The sequence below is a fragment of the Meriones unguiculatus genome, chromosome 7 (genome assembly GCF_030254825.1).
Source record: "Meriones unguiculatus strain TT.TT164.6M chromosome 7, Bangor_MerUng_6.1, whole genome shotgun sequence".
Lineage (NCBI taxonomy): Eukaryota > Metazoa > Chordata > Mammalia > Rodentia > Muridae > Meriones > Meriones unguiculatus.
Genome location: NC_083355.1, coordinates 46,339,952 through 46,354,378, shown reverse-complemented (window position 1 = coordinate 46,354,378; position 14,427 = coordinate 46,339,952). Strand labels below are relative to the sequence as shown.

Genomic DNA, 14,427 nt, shown 5'->3' with positions numbered 1-14,427 from the left:
CTCTTTCTGCCCACCCCCAGCACTGGGTTGCAGAGAGAAGCCACACGCTGTCCCAAAGACCACAGCTAACACAAGAAGGAGGAAAGTCATCTCCTCAGAAAGGTTTGGTTGGTCTTTAGTCTTTTTAACCTGAGGGCAGGTGCAGTGGGGCATCACTTGACACTGACATGCTCAGAAGGCTGTATACTTTGCTGCCTCCTCAGCAACAGGAAGAAAAGCACCTATTCTTTCTCTCTGAGGATGATTTTTTAGGCGGTCACTGCCTCAGATGAAGCTTTCATCTTACAAGTTCAGGACAAGCTTTTTGGACATGAAGCCCCTGCTTCTATGACACCATCTTGACGTCTCAGGCCGATGCGCTGTGAGCTATGGGATCCTTTCTAGACAAGTATTTCTCAGGGTTAGATGTCTTGGGGATTCCCACCAGCTCTCCAGCTCTCCAGCCTTCCAGCCCAGAATGCCTACCTTCCCTCTTCACCACCTTGTGATGGAGCAGAATTTCAGGTGGTGGGCATCTTCACACCATTGTGACTGCTTCCTCCTCAGCTTTTGGCAGGCCATGTCAGGAGAGGGCTGAGGTGTAGGCTGGCAGAAGATAGGATGGCTTTAGCTTCCAGGGCCATAACAGAGCGGCAGGTCCAAATACGCTTAAAAGAAAGCAGGCCTGTTTAGAACTAGCATGTGGCAGGATGTTTGCTGCGGGACAGGGTTAGCCAAAGCAAGGCTCCCATCCTCTTAGAGACGCTGGTCTTGTTGAGAGACAAGTAAGCAAATCAGTGGGATCATCCTAGGCATTGAGGGTGCTTAGCCTGGTGGAGGGGCCTTTAGTTAGCACTCGGGAGGAGAGGCAGGAGGATCTCTGAGCATGCCAGGCCAGCCAGGGCAACCTGTCTCAAAAAACCAAAAACACACCAAAAACAAACAAAAACAAAAAAGTGCTCTGTGGGACTAAGCTGGGACCATGGGACAGAAATGATTGGAGTGGGGATGGGAATTACTTTGGATGTATGAAAAAAAAAGCCTTTTACCTGGTCAAGTTGAGCTGGAAAAGTTATAACAATGCATGGTTTCCAAATGACACTTTAAGAACAAAATGCATAGTTCTACACCCCTTCTTAAAATAAATGGGAAATCCAAAGGCAAAGCCCAGGAATTTGAAAAAAAAAAAAAATTTTTTTTTTTTTTTTTGAGACAGGGTTTCTCTATGTAGCCTTGGCTGTTCTGGACTCACTTTGTAGACCAGGCTGGCCTTGAACTCACAGAGATCCACCTGCCTCTGCCTCCCAAGTGCTGGGATCACAGGTGTGCACCCACCATCACACCCGGCTTCCTTCTTTTTTAAAAAATAGTCATTCCATCTGGTTGCAAAAACGGGGACCTTTTCCCTCGGACTTTTGTTTTTGGAGATCACACACACCTGGTGGACTTCAGGGTCCCTTCGAACTTCTAGATTCTTTAGTTTAGAGTGAGCTTCGCATGGGGCTGGGGCAGGCCAGGGCCAGGAGCAGGGGTGGCGCGCCCAGACACAGGTGCAGAAAATCAGTGTGCACAGCTCTTCCCCTCAGCCCCTGGCACACAGCCCATCAGCACGCCCGAAGCCTCAGCACGTGCACAGCCCCTCACCACGCATACCAGCCCTGTAGTGTCTCACCACACAGCCTCTCACTGCATGGAGACCCCACCCCAGGAAGCCTCCATCCTCAGCCCTTCACCAGGCTCCTGTCCCAAGCTCCTCCTCCCCACCTTGTGATTCTGCTTAAGAGGATGGCTTTGGGCTCATCTTTCTTTGGGGACTATTCTGTTTCTAGGCATATTTTAGGGTCCCAAGCCTTGGTGATTTGTCTCTTCCTACTCCACCATACCTGACTGGGACCGCTGATCCCTGACTCCAGGAACTTGTAGTAAACCCTACAAGTTTCTTGTAGTAAACCCTACAAACCTCGCTGCCAGCCATAGAAGTGGTGGAAACGTCCCGTCCGTCCCCTTGATTACAGCAGCCACAGGCGGCCACAGACCTACAAGCCTGTCTAATAGCCTGAGAAGCGAGGCCAGGGCAGTTGGAAACCAGTCCCGACTAGTAGCTGTCTCTATGTGGATCCCACCTGAACCCTGTCTCTATTTCCCCACCGGGTTCCCTTCGAGCGAGTCCCGTGGGCGGAGGTAGGGGCGGGGAAGACGCCTTGGAAAGCACCTTCCCTCCTTGCTCGCCTCCGCATTCAGTGCGCGTCCTTGCCGGCCAGTGGCTGGAGGCACAGCCAGGCGGTGTCACTGTGTCAGCGGAGGCGGCCGCGGAGCTCCCCGGCCGCTGCGCTCCCACGCGCAGTCCCGCAGTCCCGCAGTCTCGGCAGCCCGGAGCTCGCGCCCGGGTCTGCGCACCAGCTCTCTGGCTCCAGCTCTGTGGAGTCCCAGGACTGCGGCAGCGCGCTCGGAGTGGCTTTGGGAGGTGCCTGGAGGCGGTGGGGGCCGGAGAGAGCTGGCGGTATGGGCCAGACAGCCTGGAAAGGGTTCGTCCTGTCGCTGTTCGACTACAAGACAGCAAAGTTCGTTGTCGCCAAGAGCAAGAAGGTGGGGCTGCTCTACCGGGTGCTGCAGCTCACCATCCTGCTGTACTTGCTCATGTGAGTTCTTGGCCCCTGGACTTTTGAAGCCGGGGGATGGGGGCGGGGGGGAGGTGTAGACACAAGGGCCTCAGGGAGTCGGCCCTCAAGGGACCTTGGGTGTAGGGTTGGGAAACTGAAAAAGGGACCCTCTGTGCCTTGTGAAACGTGGGGCGACTGGATACCTTGGTTTGAAGCTGTCTGTAAGCAGCCCTTCTCCCAGGACCGGAGCTCCCAGTATTACAGCCATGACCAGCAGGCAAGGATGCCTGGGCACTGGGCTCCAGCTGTCCCAGAGGCCTCCCTGGCTCTGGCCTGACAGCTGGCCCAGGCACCCAGCAGGTTATTTATAAGCATTGAGCACTACTGGCTTACTCTTGGCTGGGCCAACTCATCAGACTGGCATGTTCTGGAACTCAGGGTTAGCTCACGGGGAAACACGGGCAGCCTCGCCAGTGTCCAGCTGCTCTACTGCCCTCTTGTTACCAGCTCACCTAGCAGGAGGCCGTGCGCCCACAGCCCGCGGGCGGCTTGTTTGAGGTTTAACAGCTAGGCCTTGCTCCTAGGAGAGAGGGCACAGGTGGAAGAGGCGGCCATTGTGGGCAGTGCAGCTCACCTTCTTTTCCTCCTTAAATGGAACGCAATTATTGCTCCTGGGAGGGCAGTCCTGACCTAGCCTTGCTGCCTTCTAATGGCTGCTTCCACCAACCCCACCCCCATACGTGGTTTCTCTGTGTAGCCCTGGCTGTCCTTCAACTCACTGTGTAGAGCAGGCTGGCCTCAAACTCAGAGATCCACTTGCCTGTGCCTCCAGAGTGCTGGGATTGCAGATGTGGGTAATGGCTGCATTCTTATCCTTTCCTGAATTTTAGCTTTAAGACACTCGGCAGGGTCCCACCTCAGGGCCTTTGAACTGCTGTTCCTCTGCCAGCTGCCACGGTTCCCCCTCAGCCGCCACGGTTTCTCCTTTCCTACTTGTTAGCGTCAGTCCAGGTGTGGTCTCCAGTGACTGTCTCTCCCTCACTCCCTGGATTTCCATAAGCCAATCTGATCGGCCATTTGCTCAGTGTCCTTGTCTGCAGTCTGGGGATGCCATGATAAGAGGGCCTGATGCTATTTTACTCGGAAAAAGGTATGAAAGGAATAAATGAATGTTGAATATTTGCTTACTGTTTTTAATTGGACCAGGCCTAGCATTTCTCTGCTAAAAATGGAAGGTTTGCTCAAGAATCACAACTTTTCAAGCCAGGCATGGTGGTGCATGCCTTTAATCCCAGCAATCAGGAGGCAGAGACAGGTGGATCTCTGTGAGTTTGAGGCCAGCCTGGTCTACAGAGCAAGTCTAGGACAGCCAAGGCTACAAAGAGAAACCCTGTCTCAAAACACAAACAACAACAACAACAAAAAAAAAAAAAAGAATTACAACTTCCTCAGAGTTCCTTGAAAATGTGATGGTTTATGGTCCAGGCTCTCAACTCTGCCCGCAAAGTGAGGAAATGGACACCTGTTGGTTGACACCTTCAGGCTCCCTGGAGCGCCAGCACACCTGCCACTCACTGCTTTACACGGCACTGGCTTCTTCCTCATTTCCCAGCTTCCCCAAGAGTGGTGAAGCTGGCTGATAGCTAACTAGGATCAGTTGGTGAGTTGTGTGCATGGAGCTTGGTGTTTGACATGGGCCATCGTGTTTTAAAAGTCTCTCTTTTTAGGGGCTGGAAGGATGTCTGGGTGGTTAGGAGTGCTTGCTGTTCTTTCAGAGTTCAGTTCCCAGCAGACTGGCTTACAGCCCCTGATCCTCCAGGGGACCTGAAACACACACACACACAGACACACACACACACACACACACACACACTTTAAGCATTTGTTTCCTTTTAGAAAGATGTGATGGCCAGCACACACCTATAATTCTAGCACTCTCAAGGCTGCTGAGGTAGGAGGATTGCTGTTAGTTTGAGGCCAGCTTGAGCTACACTGTCATGATAGTGTCCTAGGCAAATATTTTCAATTTAAGGAGACCAAACTTTGTTTGTTTGTTTGCTTTTGTTGGTTATGTCTTAATTTTGTTTTGTTTTTGTTTTACAAGACATGGTTTCTCTGTGTAGCCCTGACTTTCCTGGAACTTGCTCTGTTGACCAGGCTGGCCTGGAACTCACAGAGATCCGCCTGCCTCTGCCTCCCCAGTGCTGGAATTAAGGCGTGTGCTATCACTGCCTGGCACTTTTTTTTTCATTATTTTTATTTATGCGTGCGAGTCTGTGTAAGTTTTTGTGCACCGTGTTTAGGTGCTCCTGGCCAGAAGGTGTCAGACCCCTGGACCTGAGTTAGTTACGGTGGCTCCAGCAAGCTGCTGCGGATGCTGGGAACTGAACTCAGGTCCTCTCAAAGAGCAGTAAGTGCTGCTACCCGCTGGGCACTCTCTTCAGCCTTTTGGTTTTTCGTGCATCATATATGAGCATGGGTTAGCACGCACACATGTGGCAGTCTGTTCTCACCCTCCATCGTGTGGACGGGTCAGACTCATAATATCAGCTTTAGAGGCTGGTGCTCTTGTCCACCGAGCCATCTTGCTGGCCCCGCTCCGGTTTTTAGTATGAAAGAATACAAGATTTCATTTATCTTTATTTATTTTCTTGTTTCCTGCACAAAACCCAAGGCCTTATACCTGCTAGGCAACACCTCTACCCTCAGATTTCTTTTTTCCTTTCCTTTTTTATTATTTATTTATTTGTATTTTGAGACAGGATCTTGTTATGTAGCCCTGGCTGTCCTGGAACTCACTCTGTAGACCAGGCTGGCCTCAAACTCACAGAGACCCACCTGCCTCTGCCTCCCCAGTACTGGGATCAAAGGTGTGTGCCACTGCACCCAGCAATTTCTTTCTTTTTTAGGTTTACTAATTTTATTATTTTATGTGTGTGAATGTTTTGCCTGCATGTGTGTTTGTGTACCATGTGTGTGCTCTGAGGAGGTCAGAACTGGGACTAGAGTTACAGATAGTTGTGAGCTACTCTGTGGGAGCCTGGAATGGAGATGAATCTTCTGCCAGATCTATAGGTGCTCCTAACCACTAAGCCTCAGATTTTCTGTAAAACCTAGCCTCTCGCCCTGTAGCCCAGGATGGCCTTCAGCCATCCATCTTCCTGCTTTAGCGTCTTGCAAGCAGGGCGCGTGCTTGTGGGACAGGCGGACTCCTAGGTGCGTGCCCCTACCGGCCTAGCACCTAATATGGTCCTCCCTCCAGCCTGAGCTCCGTGACTGGTGCGTGCCTGTTGCGCTGTTTCTACAGATGGGTGTTTCTGATAAAGAAGAGCTATCAGGACATTGACACTTCCCTGCAGAGTGCTGTGGTCACCAAGGTCAAAGGGGTAGCCTATACCAACACCACGATGCTTGGGGAGCGGCTGTGGGACGTAGCCGACTTTGTCATCCCGTCCCAGGTCAGACTACTGCCTGTCTCTGGGGCCTGGGCTGGTGAGGGGGGTGGCTTGGGGGGTCACATGGGAAGTATCCCAGGGAATTCCTCATCTCCCTGGCTCAAGATACCGACAGCAACCCTGGCTAGGCCCTATCCCCCTTGGTGTCCCTGTCTCCTTTTCTGCACCAGGCCTGGTCTAGGTCAGTTGAGACCACGTGGGGCCTAGAGTGACCTGGCACAGAGAACCCCTCCCTCACATGGCGGTGCCTTTGGGGATAACTCCCCGGCTTGTTCACAGCTGTGGAACCAGGGCTGAGGGCTGGGATGGAAGTGCTCGGGGTAGGCAAAGCTGTGAACTGCCCATGAAAGGAAAGTGTGGGCTCATCAGACCGATGGACTGTCACCACCAGTTTTATGGCTCCTGCTGTTCCCAGCCCCGTGCAGAGGTCCACTTTCTACCAGGCGGAGTCTTCCTGAGGGGCCAGGAGGAGATTTCTCAAACTCTGTCTGCCTCCTCAGGGGGAGAACGTTTTCTTCGTGGTCACCAACCTGATCGTGACTCCTAACCAGCGGCAGGGCATCTGTGCTGAGGTTTGACTTGGCGTGTGTGCTGGGGAGGGGTGGGGCAGCCCCTGCTGTGGAGACAGTCCTCCTGAAACAGGGTTTGCTTCAAGGTTGCCAAAGCGCTGTGTAACCACTGCTTGCTACCCACGTACCCTTGGGGAGAAATGGGTTTTCATATATATTTTTTAAGTTTTACATTTGTGTGTGTATGTGCCTGTGCATGTGTGTGCATGTGTGTTCATATGCCTGTGTGTATGTGCATGTGTGTGTGGGGGGGCTCGTACCAGTGCATGTGCCTATGGCTTTCAGCGACTAAACTCAGGATGTCAAGCTTTTGGGGCAGATGTTTGCAACTACCTAGTCACTTTTCCAGCCTGAGAAACAGTTGTTTGTTTATTTATTTATTTATTTTTATTAATTACACTTTTTTCACTTTGTATTTCCCCAAGAGCCCCTCCCTCCTCCCTTCCCGATTCCACCCCCCCTTTCCATTCTTCATACATGCCCCTCCCCAAGTCCACTGATAGGGGAGGTCCTCCTCTCCTTCCTTCTGATCTTAGTCTATCAGATCTCATCAGGAGTGGCTGCATTGTCATCTTCTGAGAAACAGGTTTTGAAGGGGCCCATGGCTTCAGGCCAGGGAAGAAGCCCTCTTCTCTCTCTGAGGGGCCTGGGCTTCGGGAACCCTTGCAGACACCTTTCTCTCCTTGTAGCGTGAAGGCATCCCTGACGGTGAGTGCTCTGAGGACACTGACTGCCAAGCCGGGGAGTCTGTTGTGGCTGGACACGGTGAGGGCCTTGAGTGGCTGGGGCCGGAGCAGCAAAGGTGGGTGAACAGGAAGGTCCAGGACACTGCCCCCGTTCTTCTTTGCAGGGCTGAAGACTGGCCGGTGTCTGCGGCTGGGGAACGCTACCCGGGGCACCTGTGAGATCTTTGCCTGGTGCCCAGTAGAGACAAGGTCCATGCCAGCGTGAGTGCCTGTGGCTTGTGGTCCCAGAGGAGTTGCCTGCGCAGTCTCCTGGGCCTCCCTACTCTGCAGGTCTGAGGGAGTCATGGGGGAGGGGCAGGTCTCCTGCTCAGACTGTCTGGCCTGGCTTTCAGGGAGCCCCTCCTGAAGGACGCTGAAGGCTTCACCATCTTCATAAAGAACTACATTCGCTTCCCCAAGTTCAACTTCTCCAAGTATGTTGGGGCTTGGCTACTGGACGGGGAGCGGGGTTGAGGGCCCTCCCTGTGGCCGTCTCCGCTCAAGGTCTGCGTGGTGTGAAATAACCAAACGAGCAGAGGCGTCCTTTCCTCTGCTTGGAGGTGGTCTCTGTTCTTGAAGGGAAAAAGATACAAGCTGGGGAAAGGTCACATCTGGCAGAGGACCCATTGTCTGGGCCAGCAACCAAGTCTCTCACCTCTTGTCACGGCTTCCTCTCAGAGCCAATGTGCTAGAAACAGACAACAGAAATTTCCTGAAGACCTGTCGCTTCAGCCCCAACAACCTCTACTGTCCCATCTTCCGGCTGGGGTCCATTGTCCGCTGGGCAGGGGCTGATTTCCAAGACATAGCTCTGAAGGTGGGTAGCGTGTGCTCAGGAAGCCCTCTTGGGGACCTGGGCTCTGTAGTGAGAAGGTGAGGGTGGGGGAGGGGCAGGGCGATGCTGGTTGTCCCTGTTCTCAGCTCTCTACTGTCAGGATTGGCTGTGTCAGGCACTCAGTCGGGGTTTAGGGTGGGAGGGTGGGGCTGATTTGGCACCTGCTAGGCAGTTTTCTGACCCCAGGGCATCATCAGAAACAGTTGAAAGGAACTCCATGGGCACATGCTAATTTGTGTAAAGTGTGGTCATGCCAGACCTCTGGCCCACTTGTCTGGCTTTCAGAAAGGACCACCCTGTGATTTCTGTCCATCTACAGATAACTCTAATGTTCAGCCTGTCTCTTGTGTCAAGGGTGGTGTAATAGGAATCCATATTGAATGGGACTGTGACCTTGATAAAGCTGCCTCTAAATGCAATCCACACTATTATTTCAACCGTCTGGACAACAAACAAACAAAATCCGTCTCCTCTGGGTACAACTTCAGGTAACTACCGTGTCTGCGCTCCTGGTGACTTTGACTCTGTTCTGTACCAGTCTGGGTCCAGTGTTTGCATGGTTCAGGGGATGGCTCTAAGCATGCTGGGAAAGCCTTGTCTTTGTGCTTGCCTCAGTGAGCAGGTCTGGACACCCTCTGTCTCCCCAGGTTTGCCAGGTATTACCGTGACCCTAATGGGGTAGAGTTCCGAGACCTAATGAAAGCCTATGGCATCCGCTTTGATGTGATAGTTAATGGCAAGGTAAGTGGATCTTCTTCCCATTGCAATGCCTGGCAGTCGCTGGGTCAGGTAGGTTGGGGAGCTCCTGGGGCCCAGCTGCCTTACTCACCTGGCTGTTTCTGTCTTGCAGGCAGGGAAATTCAACATCATCCCCACAGTCATCAACATAGGTTCCGGGCTGGCACTCATGGGTGCTGTGAGTACTTCCCCTGCCTTGCTGTCTTCCTAAGGAGAGGGAGGTAATTAACCGCCTGGCAGGAGCATGCTGTGCCCAGAACACAGGAGGCCTGGGAAGTCACAGGGACAAGGGTGATTTCACACCCTGCCAGCTGCCCCAGAGGGCCTCGACTGTCCGATCTGACTTTGAGCTTGGGGGGGGGTGTGTGTGTGGCTCACAGGTGGATCATTTTCCAGTCCTGGTGTGAGCTGGGATCTTTGGGATCCTGTATCTAAAAATCTCTATCTCCAGTTCTGGTAATGGGAAACCAATTAGGCTATGCCAATTTGACCACTGTTGGCATTTGGGGCCCAGGAATGTTTTTGCTTTGGGTGTGTTTAGGAATCCCAGATCTCTATTCACTAAGTGTCAGTAGGTCGCTCCTCACCAATGTGCTGCTTAAAAGTACTCTCCAGCCAAGAACCTGCCTGTCAAAGGATGAGGAGCAAGGAAGATAGTCTTGTGATCCTATGGGTGGGTGTTTAGCTATCCACAGTGGCTTCTAAGGTAGGAAATGGCAAAAATGCAGGGAAGGGCTTCCTGCAAATGGCACTTCCTTGGTACTTTTGGGAGGAGAATAAATGTGGGAGTTGTGGGGGTCATTGTGTGTTGGGGCCTCTTGCCAGCACAGCAAATTCCCTGCCAGGGCTTCCAAAGGCCTTTTCCCTCTGCCTGGGCAGCCCAAGCAAGCACTGAAGGATTCTATCAGGATCCAGGACTGACTTTGCATTGAGATTGAGAAACCCTGTCTTAACAGAGGTAGAGTGGTCCCTAACCGGCCGTGATGGCGCATGCCTTTGATTCCAGGGCTTGGGAGCCAGAGGCAGTTGCTTTGAGGCCAGACTGGTCTACTGAGCAAGTTCCAGGACTGCACCCTGCTGTGGAATACACAATTCCAGGGATACACAGAGAAACCCAGTCTTAAGAATCAAACCAAACCAAACCAAACCAAACCAAACCAAACCAAACCAAACCAAACCAAACCAAACCAAACACCAACGAGTAGTCCCCAAGTGGAGTGTTCCTGACTGAGGCAGTTATTTTTAGGGATCCTTAGCTGTGTGTATCCACTCTTACAATGTGGATAAAGTCTAGGGATGCAGCCGTGAAATGAAGGTGATGGGTGCAATGAAAGGCGGTGGTGAAGGCTGAGGAATTGATAAATGACATTTCTGGAGTGTGAGGAAGACTTGTATGCTCCCTCTGCCTTCAGGAACACCATCGCCAGCCCTGCTGTATAGGTAGAGCTGCCCTCTGCTGGAGCAGACAGGCATTACACACAACATACTCTGATCTGAAGCCAGTCTGCTCCGACTGGGTTAGCTCAGGCTTCCTGCCTTTCCTTGACCACAGTTGTGCCCTTATTGTTGAGATTAAGATGCCTGCCAGCCCATCTTACACTGGCCGCTAGAGGGCTTGCTCCAAACCATCACAGTTGCCACTCACTTGCCTCCCCAGAAAGGACCCCCAAAGCATTCTCGGACAGCTGGTTCTCACTCCCAGAAGCACCCTTTGCTCTTTCCCCACAGGCCCTGTGGCATTTACTGGTGATGCCAGGGCTGGTTCTCCACAATTCCAGGCCTCCAATTCAACTGTCAAGACAGCCTGGTTGCTGCTCTCCAGGCTGAGTGAATGCTGTTTTCCACCTGCTCCCCATCCTGTTCCCATTCTAGGACTAGTGACTCCTTATCATAATCCACTCGTCCCCTGCAGCAGAGGGTCTCTATGCTCTACATCCTTCTGGCACTCCAGTGAAAACCTGGCAGCTGGTAGATTCTTAGCAAATGTGTCTTGAAGCTTTTAGAGCTTGTCAGGGCAGAGAGGGGAACTTCATTCATGGAACCTGGCAGTATCACCCCATCTAACCCAGACCTTCCGCAGAGTAGCTTTGTGCCCCTGGACATCACCCCTTTCTGGGCTAGTTCTTCGTGTTTTAGGTGGTTTCTCTGCTCCTGAGCTGTTGCAGCCTCCGGGCAGTATGAAGCTAGGGTTCTGAGTTAGAGCTCCCAACTCTTTTGCAGGGGGCTTTCTTCTGTGACCTGGTACTCATCTATGTCATCAGAAAGAGTGAGTTTTACCGAGACAAGAAGTTTGAGAAAGTGAGGTGAGTTAACCTTCCCCACTGTGGCCCAAGAGGGCCTCCCCAGCCCATGGCTAGAGCCTCATCTGGCTGGTTCTGGGTTGGGTGTGTACATGGCATGCTGTGAGGGTCTGCCTCACAAGACTGGGATTGGTTCAGAACACTTGGGAAAGAAGACGTCTCTCCAGGCTGCATGGCAGAAGAATTCTTTACAGGAGGGTTTTACATAAGCCCCATGCCTCCTTTGGCCTCAGTTTTTCCATCTGTGAGATGAGAATACTGGTTTATACAAATGGACTTGGGTCCAGAGGCCTGAGGTTGAAGGGAGAAATGTGTACGTGTGTGTGTGTGTGTGTGTGTGTGTGTGTGCACTTCACACTGGAACACAGAACACAGCATGGAGGGGATGCTGGGTCTGGGGTGACAAGAAAGGAAAGGAGTTCTTGCCTTGTCCTTGGAGAAGGCATTCTGGAGGAGCTGGGACCAGAATGAGGAGTTGGGTCAGACAACATGCCCTTCCTCAGCCCCAGCATCCAGTCTGTGGGTGCAGGGTGGACCTGCGCGATTTGTCTGCATTGCCCCAGAAGCAGCCTGAATCTAGCTGGCACAGCACACCTGGCCATAGGCTGCTCTGCTGGAGCAAAGAGTGTGGCGCAGCTGGGGGTGTAGTTCTCTGTCAGTACACCAAGAAGGTTGTGGCCATGTCTCACCCAGGGGTCAGAAGGAAGAGGCCAGTGTTGAGGTTGAGGCCAATGAGCTGGAGCAGGAGCCGCCAGAGGACAAGCCACTGGAGGGAGTTCAGCAGGACGGACAGCTGCCAGAGCTTGCCCAGAGTGGCAGGAAGCAGAACAGCAACTGCCAGGAGATCTTTGAGCTTGCCAGGTGAGGGTCTGTGGAACCAGTGGGGACTGGCCTCTGCAGAGAGGGTGCTTGGGATTCCCTCCAGAAGGAGTTTCCCAGTCCTAGGATGGTCCTTCTCAGCCCCATTCCCACTCCTTGCTAAGGTTGGGTACCCTCCAGCTGGCAGCTGGGGGAAAAGTTGAGATACAGCCTGGGATGGAGCTAAAGAGAGAAAGGTGGAGGCTGCGGGCAGTGAGGCCAGGCTGAGGGATCTAAGCACAGCTGTTCCGGGAGCCGTCACTGCCTGGTCCGCCGCCTAATCCCCTAACCTGCAGGTCCACCTTACTTGTCTGGCACAGCCTTACAGCTGTGGGAGGCTCTGTGCGACCCAGTCCTTAGCCTAAACCCTGGCATGCATCTCAGCTGCGGCTACGATGGTGTTCTTTCTCCCTGGCTGTGCCTGCCTGCTCATTGCCAGAGAGAGGCCATGGCTGCTATGTACTCTCAGAAAGGCCATGCCTGTGAGAGTTCCTGACTGCCTTCTCTCTGCCTCTCTGTGCACCCCTCCCCCAAGGTCTGGCCTCCAGGAGAACACCATCCTGTACTCAAAGCAGCCACAGATCTTGCAAACAGTGAGGACGTAGCCAGAGCTCTTGGCAGACAACAGATTCAAAGATGATGGGGCCAGGACAGGCCGCAGCTCTGAACTGGGAAGAAGCATCTTGGCGCTTGCTCAGGATAGGGCTTCTGGGAACAGCCCCCTCAACCCCACCCAGCTTGGGTGGGATCCTTCTGCAGCTTTTTGTTGTGTGGAGGGCTCCAGGTGGCCAGAGTGGCTTAGATACAGAAAGGAGGCACACGGGCAGGATGGGGGCTTCAGTGGTACGAGACTGTTTACCTGAACCAGCTGGACATGCATTTATTCATACAGGCAGTACACATGTACCGGTGCATGCTGAACTTTAATCCCATCTGAGAGGCTTAAACGAGACGCTGACCTGGCCCTAGGGTGGGGCACATACATGTCACTCTCACCAGAGACATCACAGCCAGCCCAGCCAGTCTGGCCTTCCTTCAGCCTCTAGCCAAGACTTTGACAAGTCCCTGCAGAGAATGATGGTTATTCAGAAAAAAACAAAACTGTTGGATGACATCCAGGGGACATTTAAGCTCTACCCCCATATGTAAAAATTTAAAGGTAGCCAAGGCGGCACCTGGAAACTCCTGGAGCTCCTAGGTGACCCGGGGGAGGGAAGGCAGGTAAGCCACTAGCTCGTTCTCTGAGAAACAGACTTGCCTGTGTGATTCGGCTCTTGCTGCTTGGTGGGTCCCTGACTGACTTCTTTCTGCTTTCGGAAGCTCAGCCTGGATGCGCTAAGGTGATAAAGGGTAACTTTCACTGCAAGGTCATCCCGGACCTGTGTCCCATGCCTTCCCCATTGCATTTCATTTCATGGAACTCAGAGTGGGGTCCATGGACCAGCATTCATTCTCCAGAGAGCCTGACAAAAATGCAGAAGAGGTGGCAGGCCTCTCCCTAATGCTACCCACATGAGTTTCCCTGAGATCCCAAAGTGATTTGTAAGCACATGTTGTTAATGCAGCTTGGGTGACTTACACATGCTGCCCAGAGACCAAGCTGTCCCTCTCCCATACCCTGTTTTGAGGCAGGGTCTCTATGTGGTTGTGGCTATCCTGGAACTCTCTATGTAGACCAGGCTAGCCTCACAGACACCTGCCTGCCTGCTGAGTGCTGGAACTGAAGGTGAGTGTCTCTACACTGGCCTTCCCTCTTCACTCACTGGCTTTCCCTCTTCACTCAGGAGACAGCAGTCACTCAGTTTATTTCAATCCAAACATTTTGTTGAGGTGATACCCAATCTAATTCAAAGTTTAAAGGTTCACAAGCATAGAAGTAGCCAGGCATGGTGGTGAACACCTTTAATTCCAGCACTTGGGAGGCAGAGGCAGGTGGATCTCTGGGCTTGAGGCCAGCCCAGTCGATGTAGCTAGTTCTGTGCTGTTTTTGTTTGTTTTTGTTTTTAAGACATCCCTTTCTTTCATCTTTTTTTTTTTTTTTTTTTTTTTCCCCTGAGGCTCCATCTGGCTACTTTGCCACTCCTTCAGGAAAAACTCTGTTCTTATAGGAACAAATTAGGAGTCAGGAACAGACTTGGGAGCCATTTAAATAGAGGGCTGGGGAGCTAGCAGGCATGTCCTCCCTTATCCCATGGAGGGTCTCTGCAAGAATCCAAGGCGAGAAACCCAGAGCTCAGCATCTGTAGACCAAGTTGTCAACTGTCAAGTTCTACCTTGAAGTTGAGTCCCAGGTGATGTCTGGGTGCTTCTCTAGACACCAGGGACCTCCTCTCTGGGGGGCCCCCACTCCACATGCAGCCTTGCAGGT

At 52.6% G+C, this 14,427-nt stretch overlaps 1 protein-coding gene across 1 annotated transcript; it reads left to right on the top strand.

Moving 5' to 3' along the window:
* The first annotated feature begins 2,185 nt into the window (after nucleotides 1-2,185).
* On the top strand, nucleotides 2,186-13,425 carry P2rx5 (purinergic receptor P2X 5). The gene is made up of 13 exons (XM_021654628.2): nucleotides 2,186-2,618; nucleotides 5,887-6,037; nucleotides 6,535-6,606; nucleotides 7,293-7,368; nucleotides 7,454-7,550; nucleotides 7,682-7,762; nucleotides 8,007-8,145; nucleotides 8,518-8,651; nucleotides 8,811-8,904; nucleotides 9,014-9,079; nucleotides 11,122-11,204; nucleotides 11,895-12,062; nucleotides 12,595-13,425. The coding sequence occupies exons 1-13, from the start codon at nucleotides 2,482-2,484 to the stop codon at nucleotides 12,662-12,664; spliced, it is 1,368 nt and encodes a 455-aa protein (XP_021510303.1). The 5' UTR covers nucleotides 2,186-2,481; the 3' UTR covers nucleotides 12,665-13,425.
* Nucleotides 13,426-14,427: the final 1,002 nt, after the last annotated feature.

Coding starts and splice junctions, on each gene's coding strand:
- P2rx5 (XM_021654628.2), top strand. CDS start 2,482: ATGGGCCAGACAGCCTGGAAAGGGTTCGTCCTGTCGCTGTTCGACTAC. Junction 2,619..5,886: donor ATCCTGCTGTACTTGCTCAT/GTGAGTTCTTGG, acceptor CTGTTTCTACAG/ATGGGTGTTTCTGATAAAGA. Junction 8,652..8,810: donor TCCTCTGGGTACAACTTCAG/GTAACTACCGTG, acceptor CTGTCTCCCCAG/GTTTGCCAGGTATTACCGTG.